This window comes from Hemitrygon akajei, chromosome 29 (genome assembly GCF_048418815.1).
Source record: "Hemitrygon akajei chromosome 29, sHemAka1.3, whole genome shotgun sequence".
NCBI classification, from domain to species: domain Eukaryota; kingdom Metazoa; phylum Chordata; class Chondrichthyes; order Myliobatiformes; family Dasyatidae; genus Hemitrygon; species Hemitrygon akajei.
This window is the reverse complement of record NC_133152.1, coordinates 3,070,508-3,084,365: the sequence shown is the minus strand read 5'-3', so window position 1 is coordinate 3,084,365 and position 13,858 is coordinate 3,070,508. Positions and strand designations below refer to the sequence as shown.

At 42.7% G+C, this 13,858-nt stretch overlaps 1 protein-coding gene across 6 annotated transcripts in view; it reads right to left on the bottom strand.

Annotated features, from left to right (window-relative positions):
• hspg2 (heparan sulfate proteoglycan 2) overlaps positions 1 to 13,858 on the bottom strand; it is a 528,874-nt gene that overhangs the window by 344,297 nt on the left and 170,719 nt on the right. For all 6 annotated transcript variants that reach the window (XM_073031647.1, XM_073031648.1, XM_073031651.1 and 3 more), the window contains exons 5-6: positions 8,036 to 8,145; positions 2,336 to 2,394 (exon numbers count right to left, since the gene is read on the bottom strand). In XM_073031647.1, the coding sequence (XP_072887748.1) occupies positions 2,336 to 2,394; positions 8,036 to 8,145 (169 nt within the window). The remainder of the gene's footprint in view (positions 1 to 2,335; positions 2,395 to 8,035; positions 8,146 to 13,858) is intronic.

Here is a 13,858-nt window from a genome sequence, read left to right as displayed (position 1 = left end):
TTTTAATGCTAGGAGCATTGTAAGAAAGGTGGATGAGCTTAGAGCATGGATTGATACCTGGAAATATGATGTTGTAGCTATTAGTGAAACATGGTTGCAGGAGGGGTGTGATTGGCAACTAAATATTCCTGGATTTCATTGCTTCAGGTGTGATAGAATCGGAGGGACAAGAGGTGGAGGTGTTGCGTTGCTTGTCAGAGAAAATATTACAGCGGTGCTCTGGCAGGATAAGTTAGAGGGCTCATCTAGAGAGGCTATTTGGGTGGAATTGAGGAATGGGAAAGGTGCAGTAACACTTATAGGGTGTATTATAGACCACCTAATGGGGAGCAAGAATTGGAGGAGCAAATTTGTAAGGAGACAGCAAATATTTGTAGTAAGCACAAGGTTGTGATTGTGGGACACTTTAATTTTCAACACATAGACTGGGAAGCCCATACTGTAAAAGGGCTGGATGGTTTGGAGTTTGTAAAATGTGTGCAGGATAGTTTTTTGCAGCAATACATAGAGGTACCAACTAGAGATGGGGCAGTGTTGGATCTTCTGTTAGGGAAAGAAATAGGTCAGGAGATGGAGATATGTGTTGGGGAGCACTTCGGGTCCAGTAATCACAATGCCATTAGTTTCAATATAATTATGGATAAGGATAGGACTGGACACAGGGTTGAGATTTTTGATTGGAGAAAGGCTAACTTTGAGGAGATGCAAAAGAATTTAGAAGGAGTGGATTGGGACAGTTCGTTTTATGGGAAGGATGTAATAGAGAAATAGAGGTCATTTAAAGGTGAAATATTGAGGGTACAGAATCTTCATGTTCTCGTTAGGTTGAAAGGAAAGGTTAAAAGGTTGAGAGAGCCATGGTTTTCAAGGGATATTGGAAACTTGGTTCAGAAAAAGAAGGATATCTACAATAAATATAGGCAGCATGGAGTAAATGAGGTGCTCGACAGGGTCTGATTAGGAACAGACAAAATGGATTTGTGCGTGGAAGGTCATGTTTGACAAATCCTATTGAATGGAGATGCTGAGCAACACTACTACGTTGAAATATTTGGTGTTGTTGGCAGTAGTTTCTTGAACTGCAAAATGAGCCTCAGCTTGTACAAGCCAAGCGATGGCATTTTGCTCCCAAAGCTCTGGTGGTTTCAAATCATCTGCATTGGGCGGCATGTTCAATAACTCTGGAATTGTTCCAGAGTATTGGGGTCACCAATGAAGGTTTTCGCAAATAAAACACCAGAGGCGACTTATGTTTCAGAAAAGCCACAGCAACTCATTTACTGAACCCCAAAAAACTGAACACTAAAAACCCTTTATGTAATTACTTCATCATGTAAGACCAGCCTCTTAAAGTCAAACCCCAACTCAATGTCGGTCAGTGTGAATTATGTATATTTCCACCAATTATGTTACTCTACACCACTACTACTTCTCTCTGAGGAGTTTCTGAAGCCCTGCGCTTTATAATTCCAATACAGCATTTAGCCGGTGTTCTCCGCTGGGCTCACATTTGCTGGTACTTGCTCAAGAATGACAGTCACCATGCTGGGCAAAGCAGCTGGTGCCTCAGTATGCAACTGCAGTTGCCCGATCTGTCAGTTTTTGAGGTGGTCTTCTGACTTAACTGACTTGAATTTTTTTGAATAGGTTACTAGGAAGAGGTTACTTGACGAGGGTAAAGCAGTGGATGTTGTCTATATGGACTTCAGTAAGGCCTTTGACAAGGTTCCACATGGAAGGTTAGTTAGGAAGGTTCAATCATTAGGTATTAATATTGAAGTAGTAAAATGGATTCAACAGTGGCTGGATGGGAGATGCCAGAGAGTAGTGGTGGATAACTGTTTGTCAGGTTGGAGGCCAGTGACTAGTGGTGTGCCTCAGGGATCTGTACTTAGTCCAATGTTGTTGTCATATACATTAATGATCTGGATGATGGGGCTGTAAATTGGATTAGTAAGTATGCAGATGATACTGAGATAGGTGGTATTGTGGATAATGAAGTAGGTTTTCAAAGCTTGCAGAGAGATTTAGGCCAGTTAGAAGAGTGGGCTGAAAGACAGCAGATGGAGTTTAATGCTGATAAGTGTGAGATGCTACATTGATTGGGGGGATTGATGCAAGTGCGAGGGAGTCGTGTGACAGGAAAATAACTGGGCATTGGCACCAATGTGATTACTATCAGAGCTCGCATGAAATTGATGGACTAAATGGCCTCCTTCTACAATACATTAATATAATTTGAAAATAAATTGTGACAGGTGCTGAGATTAATGTCTACTGCTTTATTTCCATGCTTGGCTCTCATACAGTGAGACTGTGTCGAAATGACACTTACCTGATCCATACCACAGTGACTGACTGGTCTCCTGAGATCTTGAGGAATTCAGATTCAAGCTGCAGAGAGATGACATTATTAGTGGTAAAGACAATATTACCAAGTTTGATGCTGCCTTTACTTAAAACATTGAATTCAGAGAGTTATCCAATCACATGTGTGATAGCATGCTCTTACAACTGGCAAGCTGCTCAGGAATTGCACTCAGTGCAAAGTCCAGATCAACACTCTGCACTGATTGTCACAAACTGGGTCCTACCGCACTAGTTATCCTGGGCAACAAACGGGCTGCCACGAGGCTACATCAGCCGATCTACCAGCCAATGTAATCAAGAAAAGCACAACATATTTTAGAAAACAAATGCCACTGAAATTCCCAGCCTTTGCATCAAGTGCCTATCCTCCAACATACCAGGTAAGTTAGTCACAGGTAAGTTAGCAGCAAACTGGCTGGTAGTGAATGCTGTGCTGTTATTTATGAAGGTCGGCAAAGATAAACCTAGGACTATTGACCAGTAAGTCTAATACCTGTGGCAGGGAAGTTACTGGAGTCATTTGAGTCATAAGATGTACATGCATTTAGAAACACGGATTGATTAGGGGTAGCCAGCATGGATTTGTAAATGGGCGATCACGTCTTATGAACTTTTTTGAATTTGAGTTTGTTGATAATATGACAAAACAAAGGGTGATGAGGCAGGTTTGCAGCCATGGTTTATATGGCATTTAGTACAGTCTTTTCCACATAGTGGGTCACTCTGGACGATGAAAGAACATGGGATCCAGAAGAGCTGGCTAACTGGATACATAACCAGCTCAATAGTAGAAAGACCGTATGACCTGAAGATGTTGGAGCAGAATTAGCCCATTTGGCCTCTCCATCATGACTGAGATATTATCCATCTCAATCCCATTCTCCTGCCCTTTCCCCATAACTGGCTGATCAAGAACCTATTAAATTCTGCTTTAAATATACTCATTGACTTGGCCTCCAAGATGTCCGTGGCACTTGATTTCACAGATTCACCATCCTCTGGCTGAATAAATACCTCCTCATCTCTGTTCTAAGTGGACGTGCTTCTATTCTGAGGCTGTGCCCTCTGGTCCTAGACTTCCACACTATAGGAAACATCTTCTCCACTTCCACTCTATCCAAGGCTTACAATATTCGATAGGTTTCAATGAGATCCCCCCTCAGTCTTCTAAACTCCAGTGAGTACAAACACAGAGCCATCAAATATCCCTCATATATTAACCCTTTCATTACTGGAATTATTCGCGTGAACCTCCTCTGCACCCTCTTCGATGGCAGCACATCTTTTCTTAGATAAGAGGCCCAAAACTGCTCAAATTACTCCAAGTGCAGTCTGACCAATGCCTTATAAAACCTCAGCATCAAATGCTTGCTTTTATCTTCTAGTCCTTCGGAAATAAATGCTAACATTGCATTTGCCTTCCTCACCACCAACTCAACCTGCAAGTTAACCTCTAGGGAATTGTTCACAAAGACTCGCAAGTCCCATTACACCTCTGATTTTTGAATTTTCTCCCCATTTAGAAAATAGTCTATGCCTTTATTCCTTCCACCAAAGTGCAAGACCATACACTTCCCAACACTATGTTCCACCAGGCACGTTTTTCCTCCAATCTATTCAAGTCCTTCCGCAGACTCCCTTCAACACTACCTGCCCCTCCAACTATCTTTGTATTGGCTGCAAACTTGGCCAGAAAGTCATCAATTTCATCATCCAAATTGTTGACATTTAATGTGAAAAGAAGTGGCCACAACAGCGATTCCTGTGGGTCACAAATAGTCTCCGGCTAAAGACCAGAATAGGGCCCATTTATTCCCACTCTTTGCTTCCTGCCAACCAGCCACTCATCTATCCATGTTAGTGTCTTTCCTGGGCTCTTATCATTTAAAACAGCCTCATGTGCAGCACCTTGTCAAAGGTCTTCTGAAAATTCAAGTCAATAATATTAAACTGACTCTCCTTTGTCTATCCTGCCCATAATTTCCTCAAAGATATCCAACAGACTTGTCAGGAAAGATTTCCTCTTAAAGAAACCATACTGACTTTCAGAAACAAGAACAAATCTGCAGATGCTGGAAATCCAAGCAACACACACAAAATGCTGGGGGAATTCAGCAGGCCAGACAGCATCTATTGAAAAGAGTAAACAGTTGATGTTTCAGGCTGAGACCCTTCATCAGGACTGGAGAAAAAAAGATGAGAAGTCAGAGTAAGAAGGTGGAGGAGGAGAGGGAGAAATACAAGGTAGTAGGTGATAGGTGAAACCAGGGGAGTGGGAAGAATGAAGTGGAGAGCTGGAAAGTCGATTGGTGAAAGAGACAAAGGGCTGGAAAGAGGGAATCTGATAGGAGAGGACAGAAGGTCATGGAAGAAAGGAAAGGGGGAAGAGCACCAGAGGAAGATGAAGATCAGGTAAGAAGATAAGTTGACAGAGGGAAACAGGAATAGTGGGTGGGGGGGGGGGGGAGGGATTGTGAAGGTGGGGCTGCACAACTACTGGAAGTTTGAGAGATCGATATTCATGCCATCAGGTTGGAGGCTACCCAGATGGAATACAAGTTGTTGCTCCTCCAGCCTGAGTGTGGCCTCATCGCAGCACTAGAGGAGGCCACAGACTAACGTCAGAATGGGAAGTGGTCACTGAGAGTTCCTATTTTTTCTGGCAGAAGGAGCAGTCTCCCAGTCTATGCCAGGTCTCACTGATATACAGGAGACATACTGCCTTTCGCCTACTTTATCACGCACCTCCAAGTACCCTGAAACCTCATCCTCAATAATGGACTCCAACATCTTCCCAACCACTGCAGTCAAGCTAACTGGCCTATAATTTTCTTTCTTCTGCTTCTCTCCTTTCTTAAGGAGTGCAGTGACATTTTCAATTTTCCAATCCTCCAGATCCATTCCAGAATCTACTGATTTTTTAAACATTATTACTAATGCCTTCACAAACTCTTCAGCTACCTCTTTCAGAAGCCTGGGGTGTAGTCCATCTGATCTAGTGACTTATCTACCATCTTTTATATTATTGGCTAGCTTACCTTCATATTTCATCTTTTCTTTCCTGATGGTTCTTTTTTAGTTGCCTTCTATTGGTTTTTAAAAGCTTCCCAAATCCTCTAACTTCCCACTAAGTTTTGCTTATTATATGCCTTCACTTTCCCTTTTATGCTGACATCCCTTGTCAGCCACAGTTGCCTTAGCCTCCCTTTAGAATGCTTCTTCATCTTTGGTATGTACTGTATCTATGCTGCGCCTTGCAAATTTAGTTCAGAAACTCCAGCCATTGCTGTTCTGCCATCATCCCTGCTGGTGGCCCCTTCCAATCAACTTTGGCCAGCTGGTTGTACAGGACAGTGGTGACACCGTAATTAAGAGCATTGTGTATATTGGTCATTCTGCAATAGGAACAATGCTATTAAACTAGAAAGAATGTAGAAAAGATTTACAAGCCAGAGCTTGAGTAATTGAGTTGGTGGGGGATTTTTCACTGGCTAGAACTTTAGTCTCCGGAGCAAAGGAATAAAAGCAATGTTATATACATGTATAATAACATCAAGAGGAGCATGGATCGGGAAAATGCAGTCATCTTTTCCCCAGGATTAGAAATCAAGAACTAGAGAGAATAGGTTTCAGGTGGGGGGGGGGGGGGGGGGGAGAGAAGGACAACTAATTGGAGCTAGAGAGGCTATTATTTTATTACACAAACAATGTTATCTATGTGGAATGAGCTGCCAGAGAAAATGGTTCAGGCAGGTACAATAAAAACTTTTAAAAGACAGTTGGACAGATACATGGATAGGAAAGATTTAGAGGGCTATCGAACAAATACTAGCAACTGGGACATCTTGGTCAGCATGGGACAGTTGGGCAGAAGGGTTAATGAACAACTTAAACATCTCATTCTCTGTAACATGGAGAATGATGCTATTAATCACAGCAGGTTACTGAACAGGACACACACAGCATGTTATCCTAAAGTATCAGCAAGAACTTTACACTGACCAGAAAAAGACAATGACCTGGTGATTAAAGAACTAACGGAATTTACAGCACAGACTGGCCATTTCAACCAACTATTCCTCTGCACAATTAGTGTTTATTTGTCCAATGTTACCTTCCACTTCCTTTCTAATCACATTTCTCCTCAAATGCATTGTTCCTAATCACTTCAGATCCTCCCACGTTGTAAGAAAGTTCCACATTCTCATTACTGATAAACAAACAAGTTTCACCTTATTCCTGACAGAACATTTGCTTCATAGCACTGTTACGTTTTTGATGTTGTAACAACCTATTAGCCTACTCCAAGATCAATCTAACCCTTCCTTCCTACATAGCTCATAACCTTCCACTTTTCTTTGATCCATGTGTCCACCAAAAAGTCTCCTAAATGTATGAGCCTCTGTCACCACCCTTGGCAGTGCATTCCAGGTCCTACCACTTTGTGTAAAAATCCTACCTCTGACATCTCCCTTAAACTTTCCTCTAATCAACATAAAAGGATAACCCTCAGTATTAGTCATTGTCACCCCGGGAAAAAGGCACTTGCTTGTCCACTCTAAGGCTCTTATCAAGCTGTGTCTCAGCCTCTTTTCCTGCGGAGAGAATAGCCCTAGTTTTATGATTCCATCATATTTTCGTGGAGCAGAGTTCTGGAAATTCTGCTGCTGGGGCCACCTCCAGACCTCTCTTAATAATTCCAATGCCCTAATATCACTTGGAGTAATGTGAGCAGGCTTGGGCCTGTTATCCAAGAACAGATGTGCTGAAACTGGAGAGAGTTCAAAGGAATTTCACAAAAATTATTCCAGGATTGAATGACTTGTCATATGAAGAGTGTCTGATGGCATTCGGCCTGTATTCACTAGAATTCAGAAGAATTAGCGGTGACCTCATTGAAATCTATTGAATGGTGAAAGGCCTTGATAGAGTGAATGTGGAGAGGATATTTCCTATGTTGGGAGAGTCTTAGACCAGAGGACACAACCTCAGAATAGAAGGGCATCCTTTTAGGGCTCAGATGAGGATGAATTTCTTTAGCCAGGGAGTGGTGAACCTGTGGAATTCTTTGCCACACGCAACTGTGGAGGTCCAGTCTTTATGTATATTTAAGGTAAAGGCTGATAGATTCTTGATTGGTCAGGGCATGAAGGGATACGGGGAGAAGGCAAGAGATTGGGCTGAGCAAAATTGGATCAACTGTGATGAAATGGCAGAGCAGACTCGATCGGCCAAATGGCTTAATTCTGATCTTATGTTTCTTCCAATATAATAGGCCATTCAGCCTATCAAGTGTATGCTGCCTCTCAGTGCTTTCACATCAGTGCTATCCTACTTCTTTTCCTTGCAACCTATTCCCTTCCTACTTGGTTTTCCTGTCATTCTGACTTACAGCAAACAACTGACCACTTGTGCATCTTTGGGATGCAAGAGGAAATCAAAGCACACAGAGGAAACTACTGTACATGCAAACACAGCAAGAAGAAGCAGTCTCCACGCAGACAGGATCCCTGGTCGGGAATGAACATGGATCACTGGAGCTGTGAAACTCAGCAGTCCTCAGCCTGTCCTTTTCTGGGGAAGGCCCCAGTATGTCTGGTTTTTCCTGAATATTCATAGAATTAGCACAACTTGGATTGATAATCCATGATCCTGCTCTACTCACCGTGTCTATGATTCCTTCAGATATTTCTCTGAAATACGCAGACTCAAAATTTTCCAGTTCAGGAGTGTACTTGATTGAATTTGTGAAGTTCACCAACACCCTGTAGTAAACTGGAAAGAGAAAAACAAGAACCTTTATTGATCAATAATCAAAGACGTTGGCCATACCATGACCAAACTGCTTATGATCCAGATCATCCTCAGATCTACCAATTATCAAATTCCTGGTACAGACACAACATTTACAGGGCTTAAGGAGGTTATGCAACTTCACACTGACATACCAGAGGACAGGGTGTAACTGAGGTTGCCAGTGCTGACCAGCAACTAAGCCAGATCTTTCTCAATCGTTATGGAGAGAGAAACAGCAGGAAAGTGAAAAGCAAGATCCAAAAAGGTGCAATGAAAGAATTGCCCAAATAAGTCATTTTCAATGGTGTCATGGGTCACTTCGGTGTTGGGGAAGTGGGTGGAAGAATGGCTCTACTCCTCCTCCAAAGGAGCCAGACTGCAAAGCCCAGGCTGAAAGAGGAACTTGTTTCAGCCCTATAAGAGGAAAATTATTTAACTATGAGTTCAAACTCACATATCAACATCCTAGCCCATTCTTACCATCTTCCCCACCCTTCAAATCAGATCTATTTTAAGCCTCTTTCAGTACTTTTTGTGATTACCTTAAAATTGCATCTATTCTTCACTAGAAATCACTTAGCACGGAAAGTATCGTCAACCCAGTAACTCCCCTCTGAAACATCACATGAACTTCACCCCGATGGACTTCTGTAAGCTTTCTGTTCAATTATGGAACGTTCTTTGTCGACTAATTGCTCAGTTGTGAAGAAGGTCATGAAATACGTTTCTAATGTAAATGTACGTTTCTAAGAGTGGTGGGTGCCTGGAACGTGGTGCCAGAGGTTGTAGTGGAGGCAAATACAATAGAGGCTCATGAGTAAGCACATGAATGCACAAAGTGGAGGGATATTGACCTTGTGTAGGCAGAAAGCTTTAGCTTAATCATTTAATTACTGATTTAAAATTAGTTTGATAGGTCAAATGGCCTGTTCCTATGCTGAGCTCCGTGTTACAGGCTGGGCCCCATGAGGACTCAGTAGATTAACAATGTCCTTAGATTACAAAATGCTTCAAGATGCCTCTCGACTGGAATTGGTTTATTATATCACATGTACCAAGATACACTGGAAATTGTTCATACAAATCAAACTGTTAGAGAGTGCACTGAGGTAGAACAGAGTAAAACAAGAACGCAGAATAAAGTGAAAGTGCAGAGCAGGGGGCAAAATCATAATGAGATGCATTGTGAGAGCAAGAACCTACGACTCTCGATACAGCAGGGTGAAGCTGTCCCTGAGCCTGGTGGTACACGCTTCCAGGCTTTTGCATCTCCTGCCCAAAGGACAAAGGGAGAAGAGAGAATGTCTGGGGTGGGTGGGGTCTTTGATTACGCTGGCTGCTTTACCGCTGCAGCAGGAAGTATGGACAGTGTCTGCAGATGGGGAATTGGTTTCCGTGATGTCCTGAACTGCATCAAAACTCTCTGGAATTGCTTGTGATCAGGGTGCAGAGCAGTTGCCATATGAAGCCGTCGGGGAGTCCATTTTAATTGTATCAGCGACAGTAAAGAGAGCTGATGCCAGTCACATAGTCTGGTACCACCCACTGGAGCCCAGTACTGTGGAGAGGCTGCCTAACCAACAGCTGCCGGTTTGTGCTGACACTTACCAGCAGCTGTGGTTCACAGGCTTGCTGAGCCTCTAAAGATAACAACTGTACCTTTCTAGGAATGTAGACTTATTCTGCTACTTTACATTTACTCTCGTACTTTTCAAAACACAGAAGTAAACAATAAGGCTCAATGCACACGCAGGCTCTTGGAGCATTCATTACTACTACATTCCCCGCTCACTCATTCCCCTTCCTACCGTGTTGAATCCCCACCATTTGCCACTACATTCAGGATCATTTAGCGAATTCGGTCACGCTACGCACCCAAACATCTTTGGTGAATGAGAAGAAAGCAAAATACCCATGAGTTCACACAAATAACTTTCAAACTCCACACAGACAGCACTGTGGATTGACATTAACCTGGGTGCCTGGGATTGTAAAGCAGAAACTCTCAGTCACGTCACTCTGTTACCCCGAGAACAGATGGATTAGCTGGATTTACGTGCTGGTTTTCCTGCCTCCAACCGTGACAGAGAAGAACTCTTCTGTCAGCAGAAATTTATTCTCTTACTCCTGGCAGCATTAGGACATTCCCTCTTCTCCCCTCTCCCATCGGGTAGGTGATAGAAAAGCCTGAAAGCACGTAACACCAGGCTCAAGAACAACTTCTACCCCACTGTTATCCGACACCTAAGTGGACCGCTTGTACGATAATATGGACTCCTGGCCCCACAACTGACTTCGTTATAACACTGCACTTTATCATTTACCTGCACCAGACTTTTTCAGTAGCTTTTACACTTCATTCTGTTATCACTGGAACTTATTCTAGCTCAAGCTAGAATATCGGAAGGAGAAATTGACATTCATGCCATCAGGTTGGGAGCTACCCAGGTGGAGTATAAGGTACCGTTCCTCCAACCGGAAGGTGGCCTCATCTTGGCACAGGAGGGCCAACATGGCAAAATGAGAATGTGAATCAGAATTAAAATGTTTGGCCACTACCTAAATCATAGAAAAATAATGTGAAATGTAGTGGTCCCAATACTGACCCCTGAGGAACACCACTAGTCACTGGCAGCCAAACGGAAAAGGCCCCCTTTATTCTCACTCGCTGCCTCCTGCCTGCCAGCCATTCCTCTATCCATGCCAGTATATTTCCTGTAACACCATTGATTTTATCTTGTTAAGCAGCCTCATGTGTGGCACCTTATCAAATGCCTTCTGAAAATCCAAGTAAATGACATTCACTGCCTCTCCTTTGTCCACCCTACTTGTTACTCCCTCAAAGAATTCCATAATATTTGTCAGGCAAGATTTCCTTTTACAGAAACCATGCTGAGTTTGACTTAGTTTATCATTAGTCTCCAAGTACCCCAAAACCTCATCCTTAATAATGGATGTAGTGTTCTCATGCAGGGTGTAGAAACTCTGAACTAACACCAAGTTAAACTGAAGTCAATGAAGACAGGATTGCAGTAAGATTAACCATTTACTGTTCACTCTTCCACATTAACGTATGGTGAAAACTGTTGATAAAACAATACAAAATATATACAATATTTGTTTCTTTCTTGGCATCACATTTACATCATAAATACTTGTAAAAGTAAAACTACATCAAACTATAGTACAACATACAGTCAGAACCTACCTACGCCATCAACAACTTTAAATACACTTCAACACAAACTATCCAGCAACACTTTCAACAGCACAAGAAAATAAACTTTATCAACCGTCATTTCTTTTAACAGAATCAGCCTTAACATTTTTACTTCAACGTATCGACTGTCTTATGAGCTTACAGCATTGCTTCTATGATGTTTCTTAGTGCATAGAATGGAACTTTTTTGGCGCTGAACCTGCACACGCAAGCCCCCGCCTTCCCGTTTCTCCAAACCGGTATTCACCCACAAGACATGGCGAAACTGGGTGTGACGTCACCGCATGTCACGATACATCACAGATAATGAATTTACCTTCAACAACTGCAACGTAGTTATCAACCTTAACTTTAACTAGAAAATAATTACGAACTAATTACTAAAGTGAAAATGTAATAAAGGTAGATAAGTGCCTTAAGGACAACACAATGGACTTCAACACTTCCCCAACCACTGAGGTGAGGTGTACTGGCCTTTCATTTCCTTTGTATTTCATTTCCTCCTTTTCTTAAAGAGCGGGAGTCACATTTGCAATTTTCCTGTCCTCTGAAACCATGCCAGAATCAAGTGATTCTTGAAAGATCATAACCAAAGCATTTGTTATCTCTTCAGCAACCTCCTTCTGGACTCTGGGATGTAGTCCATCTGGTCCAGGTAACTTATCCACTTTAAGACCTTTCAGTTTGCCTGGCACTTTTTCCTTTGTAATAGCAATGGCACTCACTCCTGCTCCCTGACACTCACAGGCCTCTGGCACACTTGTGGGCATCACTAAGTCGTAATTGAAAGGTAGCGATAGTTAGCAGCTTAACATCAAAAAACACTGTGTCTTCCACAGTGAAGACAGATGCAAAGTATCCATTAAGTTCATCTGCCATTTCTTTGTCCCCCATTACTACCTCACCAGCAACATTTTCCAGTGGTCCAACATCAATTCACACCTCCCTTTTACTTTTTATACAACTGAAAAATCCTTTGGTATCCTGGTTCATATTATTAGCTAGTCTGCCATCATATTTCAACTTTTCTCTTCTTATAGCTTTTTAGTTGCCTTGTATTGTATTTTAAAAGCTTCCCATTCATCCAATTTCACATTCACTTTTGCTACCTTATTTGCCCTTTCCTTGGTTTTTATGCAGTCTTTAACTTCCCTTGTCAGCCATGGTTGCCTAGCCCTGCCACTTGAGAACAACATCCTCTGTGGGACATATCTATCCTGCACCTTGTAAACTATTCCCAAAGACTGCAAGCATCTCTACTCTGCCGTCATGGTATTGGGGGCAGAGTACTGACATGGATTGAAAATTGGCTGGCTGACAGGAAACAAAGAGTAGCGATTAACGGGTCCCTTTCTGAATGGCAGGCTGTGACCAGTGGGGTACCGCAAGGTTCGGTGCTGGGACCGCAGCTGTTTACAATATACATTAATGATTTAGATGAAGGGATTTAAAAGTAACATTAGCAAATTTGCTGATGACACAAAGCTGGGTGGCAGAGTGAAATGTCAGGAGGATGTTATGAGAATGCAGGGTGACTTGGACAGGTTGGGTGAGCGGACAAATGTATGGCAGATGCAGTTTAATGTGGATAAATGTGAGGTTATCCACTTTGGTGGCAAGAACAGGAAGGCAGATTACTATCTAAATGGAGTCAAGGAAATGAGATCTAGGTGTTCTTGTACATCAGTCAATGAAAGCAAGCATGCAGGTACAGCAGGCAGTGAAGAAAGCTAATGGCATGCTGGCTTTTATAACAAGAGGAATTGAGTATAGGAGTAAAGAGGTCCTTCTGCAGCTGTACAGGGCCCTGGTGAGACCCCACCTGGAGTATTGTGTGCAGTTCTGGTCTCCAAATTTGAGGAAGGACATTCTTGCTATTGAGGGAGTGCAGCGTAGGTTCACAAGGTTAATTCCTGGAATGGTGGGACTGTCATATGTTGAAAGATTGGAGCGACTGGGCTTGTATACACTGGAATTTAGAAGGATGAGAGGGGATCTGATTGAGACATATAAGATTATTAAGGGATTAGACACGCTGGAGACAGGAAGAATGTTCCCACTGATGGGTGAGTCCAGAACTAGAGGCCACAGTTTAAGAATAAGGGGTAGGCCATTTAGAACAGAGATGCAGAAAAACTTTTTCACCCAGAGAGTGGTGGATATGTGGAATGCTCTGCCCCAGAAGGCAGTGGAGGCCAAGGCTCTGGATGCATTCAAGAGAGAGTTAGATAGAGCTCTTATAGATAGCGGGGTCAAGGGATATGGGGAGAGAGCAGGAACAGGGTACTGATTGTGTATGATCAGCCATGATCACAGAGAATGGCGGTGCTGGCTAGAAGGGCCAAATGGCCTACTCCTGTACCTATTTGTCTATTGCCATCCCTGCCAGTATCCCCCTCCAATCCACCTGCGCAAGCTCTTCTCTCATGCCTCTGTAATTCCCTTTATTCCTTTGCAATACTGATACATGAA